The sequence below is a fragment of the Talpa europaea genome, assembly GCF_964194135.1.
Source record: "Talpa europaea genome assembly, chromosome: 7".
Classification (NCBI taxonomy): Eukaryota; Metazoa; Chordata; class Mammalia; order Eulipotyphla; family Talpidae; genus Talpa; species Talpa europaea.
This window is the reverse complement of record NC_140074.1, coordinates 122,911,297-122,932,836: the sequence shown is the minus strand read 5'-3', so window position 1 is coordinate 122,932,836 and position 21,540 is coordinate 122,911,297. Positions and strand designations below refer to the sequence as shown.

The window sequence follows — 21,540 nt, the reverse complement described above, 5'->3', positions numbered from 1 at the left end:
CCCAACCTTGCTCCTGGCTGTTGTGGCTACATGAGACAATTTGCTGATGGACTCTCTGGGAGGGCAGTTTCCTCGGCCCCCTCCCCACGTCCTGCAGCACCCTGGAGCGACAACCCCTCCACCTGGTGGGTCCTGGAAGGAGCCACAGATGCTTGCTTTTCTCAGCTCATGGCAGCTTCTGAGTCCAGAAATGTCACTCTTTGTCTGTTCGGCTTTAATCGAGAGGGTTGGACAGAAAACCCAGAGGCAGTGAGATTATATTTTTCTGGCTTTGTGGGGGTGACTACTGTTTGGTTGCTGTCCAAAGTGGATGGCATCAGGGCATCTTATTTATTGTGGCGAGTCCATTTTTCGGTGGAGACGGCAGGACGATACAGCGGCTACCTGCGGATGGTGTGTGACAGTAGCCTGCTCCTCCTTCCCCTCTCCTACCACACACACAGCAGCTTGGGCAAGCAAGTTGATTTCCCTGAAACTCAACTGGGAGGGCCATGCCCATCCTACCTCCCCGCAGATGGTGACGTGCACAGAATGAGAAACAACAGCAAACAGGCTCCCAAAGGGAGCATCATGTTTGGCACAAGGTATGGATTTCAGATGACGATTCTTTCAGCAAGGATGGCTGCTGATGCTGGCAGTTTGTAATTGCCTAGAATTCAATTTGCAAATAATTCGGGCATTGACTATGGCAGGCAGGTAGACTGTTGAGTAGGAGAAAGAGTTGATTAAATAGAGTCCATTTCATGGCAAGATACTTAGCAAGCACCTACCAGTCCCAGTCACGGGGCTGGATGCTGGGAAGAGGCAGGGATGAATGACACATTCCAGCTGGTGGGCAGAGAACCAGGACACCCACAACAAATGACAAGGGAGTCCAGGTGCCAGAGGAGCACAGGGGAGGAGTTCCATCCCAGCCTGGGAGTTAATCAGACAAGGGAGTCCAGGTGCCAGAGGAGCACAGGGGAGGAGTTCCATCCCAGCCTGGGAGTTAATCAGGCTTGAGGCAGAGGGAAGGGTGTTTGAAGCACAGGGAACAGGGCTTGCAAAAATGAGAGGACACAAAGGCCCTTGCAAGAAGAATTTCAGCTACTCTGATGAGGATGGGGGAGATAGCCAGAGATGTGACCAGTGAGGAGGACTCTGTCTGCCAAGGCAAGAATTCCTTAGCTGACATCTATAGGCGCCAGGGAGCTATCAAAAGGCTCAGCATATACGTGACCTCAAGTCTGTGTTAAAAATCTCTTTGGGGCAACACTGAAGAGGTTTGGAAGTGGGAGGGAGTGTTTGAGGAACAATGGGGGCCTCTGGACAGCCTCTTAAAATTAGAGAAGTGAGACAGTCACAGCTGGCACCAACTGTGCAAGGCGGTACACGAGTGCTGGCCCAGGAGGGACAGACAACAGGGGCTCGGGAGGAAACTATATCAGAAGATACACTGGGAAGGGTGTGGAGACCAGGGTTGGGGGTGTAGGGAGCCCTCAGTTTGGTGGAAGGGATGACAGAATTATTCTATTTAATTTGACGAGCATCACCAGAGAAACACAATAGGTTACTGATATTTCAGTGATAAGAATTAAGTTCCATCAAATTGGACAGATCAAAAAGACTCTTCAGAGTTTCCAAGTTTATCACACGACAGGGAGGAGAAATGGGCTGACTGTGGGTTGGGTTGTTATGTCCTGGAACTACAGAACTTGAACTCAAATAAAAGGAGAGAGCATGAAGTTATCATACTGATTTTCCTAAAATATGATGTTATTGAGTTACCCCTGATCGTGGAGCTACTTCTGATTCATAGCACACTAGACTAGTGGGGTAGAGCATCCTTTGCCCTGTGTGAGCCTCCTTACCTCTGCCTGGTAAAGGTGGTCATCTCACCCCCTCCCTCTACAGGCTTTGGACCACATATCAGATTGTCCACCAGAAGTGGCTGTGCCTCTCTTCTCCATTTGAGCCATTATGCTCTAATGCCAACTGGCTTTATCATCAATCTCTTCTCTTCTAATCAATGTAGTAACCTCACTTTCACAGGATTAGTCTTAAGTTGGGCCCAGAAAAGACCAAAAGGCCAGGTATGCATTACATGAGGGGAACATCTCTTCTGGCTTCACCCACAGACCCCTATCCTATTCACCTCTTCCCACCTGGCTATAGGTTTCAGTGTATGAAAAGCAGGGGATACAGTCAACACTGAAAGTAATCATTTTCTAGGAAAGTAGTGATGAAGGCCTAAAGAACTCAAGAGAAGACATGAATGGAATGTGTTCTATCCATTTTACATTCACAATACAGAATTCTGAACACTGAATTTTCATTCATATTTTCCTGCATGGTCTAGACAAAAAAATGTCTTAATATGATCATGAGTGAAGTACAGTAACAAACTTTGGGTCACTGGAAGTCGGTATTCACCAGCATTGTGAAGAATGGCACATCATGAGTACTGACATAATTAGCGTTAAATAAATAGCTTTAACAGTGAAGAAGCAAAAAGCCACGTAGATCAGTGCAAGGGGTTCTGAAGAGCCATGGCTACTTTTTTCTCACGGTAGCCAAAAATAGCACATTTGACAATAAAGAAGATGAAGAGAGTTCTTGGACCTGAATAGGAGGCGAGCCTGACTAAACCCACCCATAGGTCACAGTCTTTCTACCATTTGCCTTTGCTCAAGAATTCTTCAGCATCAACTGCCCCCCCCCCCTTCAACTTCCTCAGACCAATACAATAAACACACAGGAGACTTTAGAACTTTGTTGGTTTTTGAAGCCCCTGTTCATGTTATTTAGACCATGAAAACCTCTTGTTCTTCTCCATAGAAATGGTACCAACTATAACTATTCTACCTGATAATATAGTTTAAGGACCCAATTAGTAGTCCCAAGAGACCACGAGAGATGAAAGATTTGAGGACTGTGTCTATTTCTTCCCCTCTACCTCCCCACCCCCCATTATCTGTGCTTGGTAGTAGGTCCTCATAATAAACAGATACTAGAATAAACAGAAAAGTGTTTGGGAAAGAAAGTACAGAGGTGGAGTCTCTTGGGGCACAAAACTGGGTGGAATCCAAGATACAGAAAAATAGAAGCATCAAATTGTCAAAGGAAGAGGAACATCTCCTCCCTTGGGAGGGCCCGCAGATAAGCCGGGGAGGATGGAAACCGGCTAGGCCTATGTGGAGAGGTCAAAGTGTCCAGATCAAGTGCTGCCTCAAATGCCACGTCCGACATTGTCTTTCCTGAGTCCACCGAGTCAACCCCAGTTTGGCTCAATCTCTGGACTTTCTAGCCTGCAGCTGTTCATTGGTACACACATCTGATTGCCTTTCCGAGACCGCGATCTCTTCGCGGGCAGGAAGAACCCGGTTCCCCGCCAACCCCCAGCATAAGACACAGAAATCTCTAGTTCAGAGAAGGTCTACTGGAGGGGCAAACGGGAGGTGGGGACGGAGGAGGTTGGCGGGAGTAAGTCGACAAATTTGAGACTGGAGGAGCTTGAGCCAGAGACCCCTGTGAAGAGCGAAGCCCCCAGCTCGAGTTATACGTTTTCACGCGAAGCCCAAGCGGCTGCTCCCAGCCTGCCCGCCGCAGGGAAAGGCAGGTGCCGGCCCGCTAGCCGCGACCTGGCTCTGAGGACCCCAAGTCCGCCCTCTCCGACTGCCCTTGCCAATGCCCGACTCAATACTGGCGACAGCCTCGGGCCAAAATCTAAACCGCCTCTTTCCCCATGTTAGGAAAAACCTCTGACTACACTAGCCGGCTTCTCGCGGCCTTTTTTCCCTTCCCTTTCTCCTCTCTCGTGACTACCATCGGGAAGGCGCGCGCCGGGGCAGCCCCAGCCGGCGGGGGTGGGCGGGTCCTGAGACCGGAAGCCGGAAGCCGGAAGGGGGGCTGTGAGGACGTGTTCGGAGGAAGCCAGAGCCGGACCCGGCGGGGCCGGCGACATGGAGCCCCTGTACCAGCAAACGCACAAGTGAGGGCCGCGTTGGGGCACGGGTGGGGCGAAGCAGGCTGGGCGAGGCCGGCCCCCCAGGTTAAGGCCTTGGTCGTACTCCAGTGTGGAGGCGAGACCTTTCGCCGGAGCGCTGCTGGGGCCAGCTTGGAAGTGCTTAAACCTTGGCGGGATGACCAGGTCAGCGGCGGACTGAGGGTCCTGCCTGGCGCTGGGGCAGCTGAGTCGGACGGCTCCCGGGACCCTCAAAGCCGTGACTACCTGCTGGGTGGACAAGGTGAAGGGAAAGTCACACCTGCAAGTTACTGTATTTTGTCCGACATCTGCCACCTAAGTGCTCCGAGTCGGCAGCGCTCCTGGGGACAGGGCCCCTGCACAGAGTTTACTGTTCAGCTGCAGAGTCAAAGCGTGTAGGGTAAAAGAGCTATTGTGTGGCAGGATGGGATGGAGGGTAAGTGAGCAATACCAGCAGGATCTTCTCAACCAATTTAGAAGGAGCCATCACTGGGGAAAGAGCCTTAGAAGTTTCACTATAGCTCACAACTTCTAAATGATGTCAGGCCCTGCTCTTGATTGACTCTAACTTGTTCCTGTTACACTGTGGCTTTTTAAAAAACTTTTATTCTTACTTGGTTTACACTAAATATCCTATTTTTATGATACAAAAAAATTGCTGTGCAAGTAGCATTCGTTGTTAATATTTGTTATAATAGATTACAGGTTACCTTTATCGAAATCAAATTTGGGTTTAGCTTCTCGAAACTTAAGTTCCTCATTAGTATCCCTTTGATTCATATTTCCCTGAATTTTTGGAACTTGCTGAGCTGTGTAGTTAAGTGTAATTAGGGCCCATTGCCCTGTTTTTTTGTTGTTTTTGTTTTTTTAAAGAAAACATTTTATTATGGTAAAATACACATAAGAAAATTTACCACTTCAAAGCTACCCATCTAGTTTTTAAATGTTACTGACATTTGATATTTTAAGCATACAATTTGTTGACATTGAAGTACATGCACAAAGTTGTGCCATCACATCGATCCATTTCCAGAACTTTTCATCATTCCTAACAAACTCACATATCCATTAAGCAGTAGCTCCCTATTCCTCCTTCCCAGAGACCCTGGTAACTGCTGTTTCACTTTCTGTCTCTAAGTTTGCCTGTTTTAGATTCTTAAGTGGAATAATACAGTACTTGTCTGTGTGTCTGGCTTATTTCACTTAGCATAATATTATCAAGGTTCATCTATGTTGTAGCAGGTATCAGACCATCGTATTTTTTGTCACACACACACCATGTTTTGTAAGCCATTCATCGGTAGAGGGACACATGGGTAGTTTCTATCTTGTGGTTATTGTGAATTATGCTGCTATGAACGTCAGTATACAAGTATCTGAGTCCCTCTACTATTTTTTTGGAGTCCGCACCTATTCTATTTTAACTGTTTTCGAACTTATGCCATACTTTATTTGTGATGGAAACACAAATCACACTGCCCGTGCCTGGAAACGAAATAGGAAGCCACACATGAATGAATTTACCACAAAAGAAATGCTTTGGAGCATTAGGAATAAGAGGATGATGATCCTCATACCTTTTCATTGTCTAAGATTATGGGTCTTTCCCTTTAGTGATGAAGTGTTTGGTTTGGGCAGGTGGAAACAATCAACTTTGTAGTGGTATCAAAATGACATGATTTGTTTTTACACTGGGGAATCCCTGTTCTCACATAAAAATTATAGGAAGGAACTTTAAAAACTAAACCTGTGAGTCAGTTGGAAAAAGGATGAAACAGAAAAGTGTGCTCACGATACTGAGAAATGACAGAGCTTTCATAATAGCACAGTGGGCTGAGTAATGTCTTGAAGTTAGTCAGTAATGTACAGTCTCATCTGGTCAATTTGATTAAAGGATGTTGCTAAAGAAGCCACGATCCAGCTTATTCTCAGGAATAATTTTGTTCAGAGAGTCCCAGACTGAACCTGTCATTGTTACAAGAGGTAGCTGACCTAGGTACTTGTAAAAGTAATCTAGGTAGCTCAATTTTTTGGTAAACTTAGGGAGAAGAGGAATGCCAATGGTTTATGGAGTGTAGATGAACAACTTAGTTCTTCAGGCCTCTACCAACCTACTCTTGGGCTCTATAGACCCTGGGACTTGACCATTTAGTTATTTATTAAAGATTTATTTTTATGCATATAAGAACTGGGGTACAGGCCAGAGCTGTGGGAGGTGAGAGGATTCACCAGAGACAGAGTGGGGAACAGAACAGGCAGATTAACTGAAATACACTGCTGAGGGGAGCAGTGGGCGAGTCAGGAGAGGTCTGCTGCGCCATCTGGGTAGCTCCCTGGCCGGCTGGGGATCGAACTCGTGCTGCAGAGGCTGCAGATTGCTTCATAGTGCGGTGCTTAACCCCTTGCACCACCAGGAAGGCCCCCAATTTATTTTTTGAAGAATAGGTTTATTAAGAAGGGAGAAAAGAGGAAAGGATGTTTGCTCAGACATAAGTAGGCAGAGAAAGCTTCCATGAGTGTGGATTTTTTTTTTTTTTTTTTTTGTCAAGGGCTACATAGTAAATAATTTAGGCTTTGTAGGCCTTAGAATCTCTGTGGCAAATACTCAACTCTGCTATTAAAGCAGGACAACAACCACAGATAACATGTAAATATGTGACTGTATTCCACTAAAACTCAATTTACAAAAGTTGGCAGTGAGCCGAATTTGGTCTACCCCTGGTAGGCCCTCTACAATGCATTCATTCATTCAGTGAGTATGTATTGAGTGCCTGGGTGACAGGCACTATTCCCAGTACTGACTGTACTGCCATGCCCTCAAGGAATTTACCTTCTTTATGCTTCAGTGTAGTCTGATCTGCCTTTCCCTTAAGTACTTAACCAGGAGTAGGAGTTCTGGTTCTAGATCTCTTTGTCTTGTTTTCTTCATCAATAACATTATAGTTTGAATCTGGTTAAATTCTAAGGATTCTCTCAGCTTCATAATACTAATAATCAAGAGTCTTTAAAGGACACTTAAAAGGGGTCAGCCTACATTTATTTACTGCTGTTACCTTTTCCAGTTGTAGAAATTAATGCATGTCACTGTGTTGACCCAACAGCAACTAAGCATTAATTTTACTGGAACTTTGAACCCAATTTGTAGTTATCTTTTGACATGTCCCCAAAAGTCCATTGGAATTAGATCAACAAATTTAAGTTCTGTATCTTGAAAACTGCCTGAACAATAAATGAGCTGGAAAAAAAAGATGAAAAATAGAATAAACATTCTATACTTAATATTATAGTTGAATGAACTTTATAGAAGAACTAATAGCCAGACTTGTATTTTGGAGAACTCAGTGTTTGTGAAGATGCCCACATTTGTTACTTATGTAGTCCAGGATCTTCTGGTGCCCTGGAGCTTACTATCCCCAGAGATTCTGATTCAGTGAATCTGGAGCACACAAAGTTCTGTTGTAACAAGTGCTCCAGGTGATTTTGATGAGCAACTGGGTTTAAAAACTTACGATTAATTTTTCCTGTTTTTGATCTTGCCTTCTGAAAAGAGGCGCAATATGATAAGGACAAAGTGGGTAGGTGAAAATGTCCAGATGGTTCCTACTATTTTTTTAGAAGATTTATTTATGCGTACACGAGCTGGGGTTTAAGCTAGAGGTGTGGGGTGTGTGTGTGAGAGAGGACTCACCAAAGACAGAGTGGGGAGCAGAACAGGCCAACTGACTGAAATACTGCTGAGGGGAGCAGCAGGCAAGACAATAGAAGTCTGTTGTGCCAGGTGGGTTAGCTCCCTGGTTAGGGATCGAACTCAGGTCTCAGTGACTGGTGATAGCTTGATTGCGCTGAGACTTTAACCTCTGTGCCACCAGGGCAGCCCAAGTGACTAGCTCTTTTGGTCATTCCTCTTCATGACCTGACTTCGAAACTCTTCACCAGTCATCTGTTCATCTTCTGTTGGGGAAAACCTATAATTGATACAGGTCTTTTCACAAAGGTTCCCAAATTGGATGCCATTCTGTATTGTACATTAGGCCTTTTTTTTTTATTTTTTTAAAATATTTATTTTTATTTATTTATACAAGCACTGGGTACAGTCAGAAGTGCGGGAGGGTGAGAGAATTCACCAGAGCCAGAGCGGGGAGCAGAGCAGGCAGAAGGACCGATGTACACTGCTGAGGGGAGCAGCGGGCGACAGGAGAGGTCTGTGCGCCATGTGGGACCCTCCTCCGGTGGTCGGGGAGCAGCCAGGGATCGAACCGGTGCTGCAGAGGCTGCGGGCAGCTTTGCAACCCAGCGCTCAACCGCTGCTCCACCGGGGAGGCCCTCATTCTAAAAGTTTTAAATATTTTTCAGTCTAGTGGGGGAAATGTAGTCCCGCATTGTTTTACATAGGTGCTTTCCTGGCTGCTAGTAAAGGTGAGGGGTTCAACGTGTATCTGTTGACCATTTGGGTTTCCTTTCTTGTCAGTTGCCCTTTGCCCATTTTATAAACATTGATTTGTTTGACTTTTTCTATTGACTCGTAGCTGTTCTTTATATTTTCTAGATACTAGTCCTTTGTTATCTGCTACAGATAGCTGCAGCATCTGCCTGACTTTCGTATGGTCCCTTTGGTGTAGATATTTTTGTTTTAATGTCTTTTATGTTTCAGCAGTCTCATCTTTTGTTGTTTGTAGGCTTGGTAGGGCATAGGTTTGCTTTTTGTCTTGTTTAAGAAATCCTTCTTTATCCTGAAATCATAATATGCAGCCCCGTGTTTTCTTTGGAAAGTTTTAAAGTCTTGCCTTTTACATTGGGATTTTAACCTTCTTGGAGGAAACCATCCTCCAAGTTTAGTTTTTTATGTTTTTATGTATTAATGAGGCATCTTCTTCCATATGGATAATGAATTGAGTGGCAGTATTTATTATAGTCCATTCTTTCAGACCCATTCAATCCCCCAAGTGGACGGGACCGTTTCTGGCATCTATTTTCCCGGTTGGGTTGGGTGAGGGCCGGGGTTTGCCTCAGTCTGTCCTTGCGCCACTACCGTAGTATTTTATTATCGTGACTTTGTAGTAAGTCTGGTGGGGCAAGTCATCTTATTCAGGGTTGTCCTGGCTGTTTTGTGCCCCTCCTTTCCCCCTCTTTTTAATAAAATTACGTTCCTATTCTTGTTGATATGCCACCGATTTTCAAATTTGCTCTGCCACCCATTGAAAATTCACCTCCCTGCCGACATCCAGACCTCCGGTGATGTCCCCTGTCCGTGTTACCACCAGTCTTCCAGAGCTGATTCACACTTGCCCTGACCCAGGAGCCCTGACCCAGGTCACCTCAAGCTGCCCTCGTGTCTCCATCCATACTCTGAAGTGTTCGGACCCATCTTACTGAGGCAGCCTTACTGAGGCCTCTCAGACCTCAGTAGTGACTGGTTGCCTCGCAGGGCCGTGGGGTCCTCCTAGGGCAATCGGGTCATTAGCAAGCTGGCCTTGCTATGGTGTCATGGATCACGTTTGGGGCTGCAGGGAAGCCCTGGGAAAAAAATCACAGTCATGATGCTCACCCTGGAGGGTGTTTGCTGACCTCTCCCTAAAGGGCTGGGGATGGTGTCAGAGCCAGCAGGCCTCCTTCGTCTGGCTCTCCAGCAGAGACCAGAAGCACAGGAGACACTTGGGGATATTGATCATGGGGGATTGCTAGGAAGAGCTCAGAGGGTGACCTTGCCCAGGCTCTGGGGAACTCCAGGCAGTCTCTGGGGCCTGCTGACCGAGACCGTGCCAGAGATTGGGGTACGGTGTTGCATTTCCAAGGAGGTGGTCATCGCCTCATATTCCAGAAATAGATGTTTATCACACAGAAGATCCCCATCTTTCGGGGCTTCCTTCTAATGTTTCCTCCAACTGATCGTCTCACCCCGTCCCCCCTCAGACCCTAATTCCTTCAGCACCCAGCTTGCTTATAATCCACATGGCACACCGCGTGTGCTTTTTTATATCTTTTTTCTTCCTATCTTCCTTCACATGCTGTTCAGAACCCCCTTCGCCCACTAAACTCCCCTGCTTACTCTTTCTCAGCCCTGGCCCTTTCACTCACGCACCTTTGCCCGGCAGCAGCGATCTGTTTGTTTACACTTCTGTGTGTGTTAGTGTTCTCTTAACTCTTCTTCGAACTTTTCAAGTCCGTCTGGCCTGTGTTTCTCAAGGACAAGGATTATATCTCTTTCACCTTTTGACTCTTCCCTAGTACAGAACAGTGCTCAGCACATTGGGTCAAAGAACAGAAAGTGGGATTGGCTGGGTCCAGATGGTAGTTTATCACTTGTGTGACCTTGAGCAAGTTACATAACCTTCTGGGCTTCAGTTGTCTTATTTATAAAATGAGGATGATAAAAATTTCCTCATAGGGTTTTGACTTTGTTGACTATCTCACAGGTGGTAAGCACTCAATAAATGCTGCCTAGAATTGCAAATATGAATGCTAAAACCCTGCCAAAACACGTGGCCTAAAGTGTCACGAATTCCACAGTTTAGTGATGCTGTCAATTTAAATCAGTTATGTGTTGATATCAGAAAAATTGTCTTTCCTGACTGAAGCGCTGTTGATTACTCCTGTCTCATTCATTTCCTCCCTCTTCCTTTGATAGGCAGGTCCACGAGATCCAGTCTCACATGGGACGCCTGGAGACAGCAGACAAGCAGTCTCTGCACTGTGAGTAATTAACTATGGAGACCAGAGTCCTCTCTGATGACATGGTGCTAATGGGCTGGGTTTCCTGACTGCATTTCTGCCTCAGGGGCTTAATGATTCAGGGCGGAATGAGTTCTGTTGTCAGAATGGACAGAAAAACCCTGTGGCTAAGTCCCTGATTTCCCTGATTGTGCCTTTGGAATCCCACAAGTCTTATCCCCCATTACCTCTCCACTCAACCTGACATGGCCCTGTGAGAATGGAAGTTCTCGCCTCCATCTGTCTTAATCTAATTACGGAGTCCTTAGAGGAATGTACTCCATAAAAATTCAGAGATGTTTAACTGGAATTGGTCATTTCTTCTGAGTGGAGGACTGTGGCTTTTGGGGAGGATTATTTAAAAGTGAATAGTAATATTAATTAGTTCAGTTCCCACACCGTGGTTTCTTTTGAGACGAATGCTACTTTAGGTTTTCTAGTTTCTTTTCTACTATAAGAAAAGGTCCTTTTTCTCAGTGGGCTGTAGACACTGCTGGGCTCCCCCCATACTTCAGGGGAGTCCGCCTCACCTCACTGCTTGGCCTGTTTTCTCATGCCCCCTTTCTGCAGCTTCAAGCATCTCTTTTGGTTCTTTGCTCTGTGTTGAGTTCTCATGTAAGCTGTTTGTTAGCTGTAGGCTGACCGAAGAAGGTGGCGATGCTGTCATTATTCTCATTTCTTTGTGAGGCAAGATGCAATCTGCCAGCTGGCTCTGGTGCAGTTTACTTTCTGTTCATCAGATTTGTTTCCTTCCCAGCAGTCTCGCTGGTCCCTGATTAGAAATGGAAAAGCAGTCATTTTGACTGGTTTTCAAAAGGGATAAGGAGAATGACTGTACTTATCACATCTTTACCTCTGGGGATTCTTTCCTGGGCCTTTCCTGTTGATACATGGTCTATTTTTGGGTCCCCAGCATCAGCCCCCCCCCCCCCCCCATCCCTCTAGAAGGCCTTACAGCAGCTCTTCTCTGTTTCACATGCTAATCTTCCCCTTGGTGCCTTTTTCTTAAACCTCATTACTACAGGAAATTCAATTGACAATATTTTTACTAGATGTTTATAATTCCTATCTGAGAATAATCTCAAAGGAAAAGAGATCTCATTCCGTGTCAGAAAATACTGCATTTTGTTAAAATATTTATTTGGACACCCTTTAAATGTTTGTCTTATTTTCCAAATTCCTTTCTAGAGATTTACCTTTAGCCTTTAAAAAAGAATTGGCATTGTTATAAAATTAACAGATGTAATATATATTTGAAACAAGATTTACAGAGTCACTTAGTACTTAGTATAACTTGAGTTTTTTTCCATTATTCATTATCTATTTGTCTTCTTTTGAAATACCTATTTTTTAGTTAATGGATCTGGAACAAAGATATGTTTGATTGATTTAAGTTCACTATTTCTTTTCCAGCAATTATTCTTTTTTTTTTTTTCTTTTGTGTAGTAGTAGAAAATGAAATCCAAGCAAGCATAGACCAGATATTCACCCATCTGGAACGTCTGGAGATTCTGTCCAGCAAGGAGCCCCCTAACAAAAGACAGAATGCCAAACTGTGAGTGCTGACCCCAGCTTTCTCCCAGGGGAGGCTGTAGAATATTCCAGAGATCCATTTATACATTGAAAAACTGAGACTGTGCAGAGCTAAAGCACAGTTCTGTTTGAGTGATTCTCCCTCAAAATAAAATGTTTGTGAGGTTAGTGGCTCAGAACCCTTCTGTGTCCTTACCTCACTGGTTTCATTTTGAAATTTTGCCTCCAATATCTGTGTTTTCTGACTAGATCCATGGCCACTTGAAGCCTAATGCTGCAAGGGCATTTTACTCTGCCATTTGGGTTCCCACTGCATTCTTGGGTCGAAATGAAATCTTGCTCTTAATCACTTCAGTCAGTCCATTTATAATGAAATACCGATCTAATGCTTGATAGTCTCCCATAACATTAAAATGAAACTACCCTTACCACCTCCACTCCAGTGCCTATTCCCAAAAGTTTTATGAAACTTTGTGGATGCTTACTCCAAAGATGCCCTTGGGCTTCTTCTAGGAGAGCAGTATAATCCGTATAAGGTCAACAAGAGGTCAGTGGACCTGCTTCCTGTCACCTATTCCTTGTCATGCATCCAGAATCAGAGACCAGCAGATATTTATGTAAAGCTGCTGGAATCTTGTGTGCTGCCACTCTACTTTAACTACAAACTACTTCTTTATTGTCAGCATCCTTGATCAAAATCAGATTATTGAGGGGGTGTGGGGCTGGGGAACACAGGATATTGTAGGGTGGTATGGGGAAAAGTAAGGAAACCTCTTTTCTGAATGCAAAGCCTGGCCACCTCAGATGGTGCTGCCCTGGGTTCCTAGAACTCAGTCTCTCTCTCTCTCTATCAATTCCAGTCGTGTTGACCAGTTAAAATACGATGTCCAGCACCTGCAGACTGCTCTCAGAAACTTCCAGCATCGGCGATACACAAGGGAGCAGCAGGAGAAACAGCGAGAGGAGCTTCTGTCTCGCACCTTCACCACCAACGTAAGCCAGGCACCTGGGCGGGGGGACAGTCTGCAGGTGCTTCCCAGCTTGCTGAAGACGGAGCTCAGGTCTCTGAGCTTCGTCCTTTCAGGGGGTGTCGGAAGCACGCTGCTGAGGAGAACAACCAGAAATGCTGGACATGGTGCATTGCCACAGAGACTAGATCTAGACAGGGAGTTAGTTTCTTTTTCTAACACAAAAACCTGAAGAGGAAGCAGTTAAATGAAAGAATGAAAGGTGAAAATTACCTGGTTTGACCGGTCCAGGGCTGAGGTGGAAGTTCACATAGTGAGGACTTTTTTCTGATTAGATAGAGACAGATGATTAGAACTTAGACCATTTGCAGCGAGGGCAGTGTTTCAAAGCTGCCTTCGGGCAGTTGCTATTGTGCTGTGTCTGTGTGTGGTTCCAGCGTCAGATGCATTAAAATGTTTTTGCCCCTAGTCTGAGCAGTAATTTGGAGGAATTTGTTAACAGATATTTCATTTTAGATGGATTGCTTGACTTCAGCCTGTTTGAAGGTGGCCTATTGGTTTGCTTGTTTGATTTCTTAGCACACCATTATCCCTGCCCTTTGGTCTCACTAGGGTCACTTCCTGCACATGGCAGTAGACCACACTGGCCTCTCTCATGTCCTGTGTAACATACGCCATTGAGTAAGGTGGGTTGTGGGTTTGGGTTTTTGCTTGTTTGTTTTTTTATAGAGGGGTTTGTTACCTAAAAGGCCTTGGCTTTCTAATCCTGCTATTGGAATTCATGTTGGTTTCTTTTTGGCAGATGTTTGATTCCCTATGCTATATCCACACTTAAGTAAATTTCCGTTTTAGAATGTGCTTGTGTAGTTTTCATTTCTCTAGGGTAAGCAGTCAAGTAACAGTGATTAGCAGTTCAAAATTGTAATAAAGATGTGTTGGTGGCATAGTGACAAGCAGAGCTACCTTTGAGAAGTGTTAACAAGCTACATGACACCACAAAAGTTGTCGAATGTCGTCTGGGCTTTAAAAAGTTATGGCATCAGGATCCAAGCCTTTTTTTTTTTAATTAATTAATTTATTTATACAAGCACTGGGTACAGTCAGAAGCGCGGGAGGGTGAGAGAATTCACCAGAGCCAGAGTGGGGAACAGAACAGGCAGAGTGACGAAATACATTGCTGAGGGGAGCAGTGGGCAGCAGGAGAGGTCTGTGCACCATGTGGGACCCTCACCAGTGGCCAGGGATCGAACCGGCACTGCAGAGGCTACGGGCAGCTTCGCAGTCCAGCGCTCAACCACTGCGCCACCAGGGGAGGCCCTCCAAGCCTTTTTTAGGTCAGGGATGATCTAAATTCTTTTCTAACGAGCCTGATGTGATACTGTGCATATAGCAGCCCTTAGTGAAAATTGATTTGCCAAATGAATTTCTTCCTAGTCATTCTGTAATCTGGAACTACAGTTTTTGAGAGATAATGGCCCACCAGCCATACCTTTTAGACTTACATATAAAAGTGCATTCAATAAATACTTGTCCAGTAAATGAAGAGAAGCCTCTGATTGATTGATTCAGACACTGACCCACTCACTGATCCCTTGAGCATTCGCTCTGTGCAGAACACGACTGTATAAAGTGCTGAGAGTAAAGCGTGTGAAAATAAAAAGACATGATTCCTTCCTGTGAGAAACTCCCGCAGGGGGTGGGGAGTGGGTAGAGAAGCTTGAAATCCTATATGTAAAAAGTGATTCTAAACTTGCACAGCAAGGAGAAAGTGGCTTAACCTCTCTGTGACGATTGAAAGTAATAAAAATGGCACCGTGGGGCAGAAGGGTTCTGATCCTCAGAAGGTGAGGACAGTGCTGTGGCTGTTCGTGCCTGGCTTCCGTGCAGTTCACTCCCAGTGGACGCGTCAAATGCTGAGTCCGGTCTTGGTGTTTCTCCTCACAGGATGGTTAAGAAGGCGGGCTCCACACTCAGTACTGGGGTTCATGCCCCACAGGACATCCTGTAGCTCTTTGTGATGTTGACAAGTTATTCTTCCTTTCCGGACCTAGTAACTACCTCCTAAGCTTAGAATGAGGAGTCAGTAAGCCTAGTGTAGAGGGCAGGCAAAGTGGAAAGCACTTGATCAGTGTTAGTTTTTTCTCCTTTCATTTCTTAACAGATTTTTCCCTGCCTGCTCGGGAGCCTACTCCCACCTTGAACACTGTTAGGCTTTCATTTGGATGCACAGTCTCCTCTGTCTTCGCTCAGCCTCAGTCAGCTTGGAGGGATGGATAGGCTGTAGATAAAATGGGTAAAGAACAAAAGCAAACTTTTAATACTGCATTAGGGGGAAGCCAAGTAAAGGAACACTTGGAAGAAGCTAGATCAGTGAGTAGTCAAAGCTTTTAGGATCAAGCCTTTTGCATTTCTCCTAAGTGGGGGTGATGATCCAGAGGCAGGAGTTAATAGGACTTGGGTGGCAGAACTTATCTGTCAAGTGACAAGTCTGAGAAAAGTTCCTCTTCCTCTGAGTGAACGGAGGCCACCCCGGATCTTTGCTTTGCTTTGTTTCTCTGTTAGGTTCCTCTGATTCTTGTACCATCCTTCTGGCTGTTCTGGCGTGACCCAGAGCGGTCAGATGAGGTGGGACTCCAGGAGCTGACCAGCAAGCAAAGTTAATCAAGTGCCTGCGTTTCTTTCACAGGATTCTGACACCACCATACCAATGGATGAATCCCTGCAGTTTAACTCCTCCCTCCAGAAAATTCACCACGGCATGGATGACCTCATTGGAGGCGGGCACAGTATTCTGGAGGGACTGAGGTCCCAGAGACTGACCTTGAAGGTGGGGGCCTTGCTGGGGGACAGGGAAAAGGCCTCTTATTTGGCCTCATCCAACAGATTGGTACCTGTGTTTACCTTTTGATTTTGTCTCCAAATTGTGACACTGGGGTGGTGAGACGGAGCCCTTGAGTTTGGGATCCTTTCTGTTGGAGCTGAATCACTATGACTCTAAAACTAACCAAACTCCTTGACCAGTAGGAATTTCTCATGCTTGTCATGGGTCATCTCTTGGTGTCCAGGTCTTTTTCCATTCACTGATCTTATCATGAGAGTGGTTGCTGCTGCAAGAAGAAGCAGCAGGAGGCTGGGAAATCTGTCTAGTGCCCTCTGTCCTAGGGAAGGAGTCGTGGCTGTGCTCAGGGACCTCACTCTCAGCTGTTTCTCTGGAGGCCCCTGCTGTAAACTGCCCATAACACAGACCTTCATGTATGGCAGTGACTGTCCCTATGGGTAGGGCCTTACAGGCTGACTAGCAGCAGAAGCTTCTAGAGCACATGGTGGTGATCCCCAGTGACTCGTCCCTCTTTCTCATAGCAGGTATACCTAGAAGCCCTGCCCCATTGGCTGAGACTCAAACCCCCAGGGAGCGGCTTACAGAAACATTATACACTCTGATGTCAGTCATGAGGTTTCAGCCTCAGCCCTTTTCCTGTACCAAGCCTGATGGATAATGGGGTGTGGGCTCTGCCTATTATCAGGGTGTGGTCTCCTGTGAACGAAGCACTCCCAGCCACTGAGCTGTGAGAAACAGGCACTTGGAAGCATGGGTTTTATCTAAGTTTTTCTTGGACCACTTTGAGCCTGTCAGCTCCACAGGACGTCGGCACATTTCTGCCATCTTTACCAGGGAGAAGGTCAGGCGGCCAGAGTGACTCTTAACCTCCCGCTGACGACTGCGGCGCTTCCCAGGGTCTGGAAGAGCAGTCCCCACCAGCCTCACGCAGCCCCTTTTCACCTTTTCACAATAGCCACCTGCAGTCATTCCAACTGATAGATGATGATGAACTGCCCTGTCTTTAGGAAACTGCTGGCCTCCTTCCTGTGTCTCAGAAAAACAGCAAACCCCTTTAGGACAAGACTCACCATGTCACACTAGCGTCAACTGGGAAGGAGGGGTTTGAGCTTACAATTAAAGCAAGTGTTTGCTTCCTTCCAAAGTCGGCCTCACTGAGAAGTGTGGGCACCTTCTGCCCCTGCACCACCAGCAGAAGCGAGGTGTGGCACCTCGCAGTGGCAGGAGGTTGGAATTTGAGGATTCCGATTGTTTCCTCTGCAGATCTACTGCTACCACCTGTCTTTCTTCTCGATTGTCCTCCGGCCACTCCCACCCCATCTTTGTCAGGGAATGTTTCTGCTTTAGCCACTTGAATATAGAGCATGAAGGAGCTAGGCTCTGATTTGGGGAAATTTGTGGTTGAAAATGAGTATGTTTTTCGAAATGTGCGGTAACTTTCAGGTCATTTTAGAAGCTTGGTTCTTAAACCTCATACAGTGATGAAGTAATCTGCACTTGCAGAACTAAGCAGGACCTTTAGCAAGAGGCTAATTTTTATCATGACTGTCATGGGGGGAAAAGTGGTGTCTGGCTGCAATAAAGTTTGACTTGAAAGATCTCCCCTCATGAGGCTTGTTAATCATTGTCTGGGCAGAATGTCGGTTTTGAGTTCTTGTCCTTGATGCCTCACGTTCTCGCTTAAGTGTTCATTTCAAAAAGGAATACGGGGTGTTAGGTCAGATGCATTTGGCGATGTGTGTGTAAGTAGCTGGGGGTCTACCTCGTGATCATTTATATGTGTTACTACAGAAGAGAATGTGTTTTACAATGAAAATTGAAAAGCAGAGAGGTGGGCTGGGTGATTTGGACTATTGGTTTAGGAATAAAATGCCCTTTTGTTTTTGGTGGCGGCTAGTGACATTCATATAAAGGATTTGGGGCCATTGTGTTGTGTCTGCTGACTATGTCTCTGTCACTGCATCTTACCACTTCACCCCCACTTGTAAACATGGACTCTGGCCCCCTACCTGGTATGCAGCAGAATCCCCTGGGTTTCTGCTTTTCCAAAGTGAACAATAGGCTGATAGCAAGGATTTTGCCTTTTTAAAATAAAATACTCATATTAAAATTGTAATTGGGGTCTAATTTCCATACAGTGGGGTATTCAGATCTTATTGTATGGGTCATTGAATTTTGAAAAATACATACGCCTTTGCAATTCATGCTGCCACCTAGACATAGACTGTTCTCATCCCCCCCGAAAGATCCTCTAAGGATTTCTCATTCCGTGTCCCCCTACCACCCCAGGCAACCACTGTTCCAATTAGTTCTCTATAAATTAGTTTCATCTATTACAGAACTTCATATAAATGTATTCATGTTACTCTTTTCTGTGCGCCTTCTTCCTCTCAGTATGTTTTCCTGGCTCATTCATATGGTTACTTATTGGTGATTAAGTCCTTATTAGTCCAGGTGTTGTGTGGGCAGACCATAGTTGCTTATCCATCCTCCAGCTGATGTACACCTGTCTGGTGTCCAATTTTTTAATAGTTTCCTATCAAAAGGAGTCCAATTTTTTGATAGTCTCTTTTTGATAGGAAACTATCATAGTTTTAGCTTTCATATGTAATTCTATGGTCCATCTTGAATTGATTTTATAATATGAATCAAAGTTTTTTTAACACACGCATGTATATATATATATACTTGGTCTAAATGAGACACACATGTAGTGTATGAGCCATACTTCTGATATTCACTGTGTAGCTAGCTGGTTGGTCCAGCACATTTGTATAAAGGATTTTTCTTTCCCCCTTGCCTTGTTCAGGTACTTTGATCGTGAATCATTTAATCACACAAGAGTAGATTCTTTTTCAGGTTGAAAAGATCCTTTCGTAGGCTTTAAAGTCAGAACCAAGAAACTTGGTAAAGCCCCATCTCATAATGACATTTGTCCGCCCCTTGGCAAAACAAATTCATCTTTGTTGTTCTCTTTCCCTCTGCCCAGGGGACGCAGAAGAAGATCCTTGACATCGCCAACATGCTGGGCTTGTCTAACACGGTGATGCGGCTCATCGAGAAGCGGGCTTTCCAGGACAAGTACTTCATGATCGGTGGGATGCTGCTCACCTGCGTGATCATGTTCCTCGTGGTGCAGTACCTGACATGAAGCGGCTGGGCCTGGCAGCTGAACGTTCCCTCTGTGTGAAAGTGTGTGTGTGAGTGTATGTGTGGGAGAGCGAGGGGGAGCCCAGTGGCTGCCTTTTGAAATGTACGCCTGTCTTAACTGTGAAGACTGCTCGGAAGCAATTGTGACCTGTAACCTAGTGGGCGTTTCATACGTCTGTTTTGTGTGACATCTTGGAGGGAAGCTAGTGCCACCAAGATGCACGGTGCTTAGGAAATGAAAGAAGTACCCGGTCTCTCTCTCTCTCTCTCTCTCACTCTCACTGGGGGAGGAGGACATGTAAGGGATGGAGAAGGAAGGGTGAGGGGAAGAATGGCTTTGGTTTCGTCCACAAAGCTGATGCATCCCCAGGGAATTCTCTCTTGGGGAACCTTGCAAACAGGCCGTCCACACTCTGTAACCACCTGGCCTTTCTGGCTCCGCATGGAGAGCCTGGAGCAGGATACTAGCGGTTTCCCCTCCCCACACCCAAAATGACCTGCAGATGACTGACTGCTAGTAATTGTCCTCCTTCCCCGGAAGCAGCTACCTAGAGGGAAACAGCATTGACACCGTTGCTGACCACAAGTAAGATTTTCTGCTTTACGGTTGTTGGGTGTTCTAAAATGAGACCAGTGTTATTCCCTGGGGGTGTTCAGTCGTGAGATTGGAGACCCTCGTCACTGATTTTTTTTCCCCCAGTAGTTAAGAGAATGGCTGCTGTGTAACATTCCAAGACTGCAGCCTGGCACCCAGGCCCAGGCTTCGGCGGCCTCAGCCCCTTAGAAAGTAGCTGTGAGCAAAGGTTAGAGATTTGTCAGTTACAGCCTCATCTCCAGTTTTGGTATCTCTGTCTTTTTGGGTTTTTCCTTGAGATATGTCAGCAGCTGCCACCCGAGCTCCCATCCTGCATAGGCAGGGTGAGCAGTGCCACCTGGACGTCCTGGTGTGGGTGTCCTTGTGAGACTCTTCAGGGACCAGGACCTTTACCTTCTCTGACAAGGCTGGGTACCCGGTGTGTTACAAGATGTGTGTAAAGCCAGCCTGTTAGACTGTCATGGCTTAATCACTAACCGTCCCAGAAAGACCTGGTCAGCAGGTGTGTTTACCTGTCCCGCTGGCCCTAGGCTCAGTAGTCTCAGAGGGAAACAAAATTAGTACCAAGAATTTCCCCGAAGAACTGGGACCTGGTCAGTATGCACTCCACCTTTGCTCGTCATGCCCCACCTACTTCCTCTCTTTGTTTCTTGCCACTTAAACTGTCTTCTGTCTTTCGCATCCCACCTCCCACCTGCTCTGTAGCAGTATGGGTCTTTCAGGCACATGTGTGCCGTAGCTCTCAGTTTGGTGAGTGTTTTAATCATCACTGATTTTTACATGAGTTTTCCAAGTACTTATCTCGGTGGGGTCTCCATTGCTCTTACTCCTGTGCACTAAACAGGGCCCTGCGTTTCCAGGGAAGAAGGAATCTATGACCCCTTCACAAAGGAATGAAAAGGGTGACCTAAAAGGTGGGCACCTTCTAGAGGTTGAGACATCGTCAGATCTAAATCACACTTTGGAAAAGCAGTTTGAAATTTCCATCACACCCAGTACCCCTGCCACCCCAAGGACCCACCTACCAGGCACTTAGTAAAGTGGACTTGAAAACTCAGAACTGGCTGGTCCATCCACTGGGCGCCTGAGAGTAATCCATAAAGTGGACTTGAAATCTCAGAACTGGCTGACCCATCCACTGGGTGCCTGAGGGTCCTCTAGACAGCACCATCTGCAAGAAGCAGCTAAGCCATTCGCGCTTGAACTCTAGGAGGCAGAACTCCCCCCACTCTCCATTGGCTGATGCAGCAATGATTTGTGGAGCACACCAGTGTGTTTTCACATCTGCCTTTATAGTGATTGACCTGGATGAGCCAGAGGTAAGGCCTTCCAAGGTGCTGCGCTTCCAGAGACACTCTCCCGACTTCTAATGAAAATTATGGAGGCAGTTTGTGAGTCTGTACACCCGGGCAAGAGCGCTGCGGCCATGGTGTGTCGGGAGACACAGAGGCATGGTGGTCGCCCCCGTATCCGCAGTCCATTGCCTTGTCTAGCCTCCCGGAGAAAAGCACCTTGGCCTTACTGGGAGGGTGGAGAAGGGTTCCAAGCTGGGGGTGGAGCGCCCTCTAGCGGATTTGGGGTGAATCTGAGGGCAAGCTGGTGCGAGGGTCTCAGTGGAAGGCGGCTTCTGCGAGGTGCACAGGACTTTGGTGTGCCTCTCGTGCCACCTGGCTTAAGACAGGAGGTTTGTTAAGGAACTTGGGAATATCTTTTTTCCTTGGACATTTACTCCAGGAGTGACCACTTTCAGGAAAGCTGAATTCAGACCAAGTAAGTAGGAGAG

At 46.1% G+C, this 21,540-nt stretch overlaps 1 protein-coding gene across 5 annotated transcripts; it reads left to right on the top strand.

The window, feature by feature from the left end:
- Positions 1–3,906: 3,906 nt before the first annotated feature.
- On the top strand, positions 3,907–19,300 carry GOSR2 (golgi SNAP receptor complex member 2; the record flags this gene model as incomplete). Of its 5 annotated transcripts, none has more annotated exons than XM_084238683.1 (6): positions 3,907–3,970; positions 10,590–10,654; positions 12,119–12,227; positions 13,066–13,198; positions 15,860–16,000; positions 19,002–19,300. In XM_084238683.1, 6 exons carry the CDS (start codon positions 3,942–3,944, stop codon positions 19,161–19,163), a joined length of 639 nt encoding a protein of 212 aa, XP_084094809.1. In that variant the 3' UTR covers positions 19,164–19,300. The 5 variants fall into 5 exon arrangements, with proteins under 5 accessions (XP_084094809.1, XP_084094812.1, XP_084094810.1 ...); XM_084238684.1 differs by having other exon boundaries at positions 3,942–3,970; positions 10,594–10,658; positions 12,086–12,227; XM_084238685.1 differs by having other exon boundaries at positions 3,942–3,970; positions 12,122–12,227.
- Positions 19,301–21,540: the final 2,240 nt, after the last annotated feature.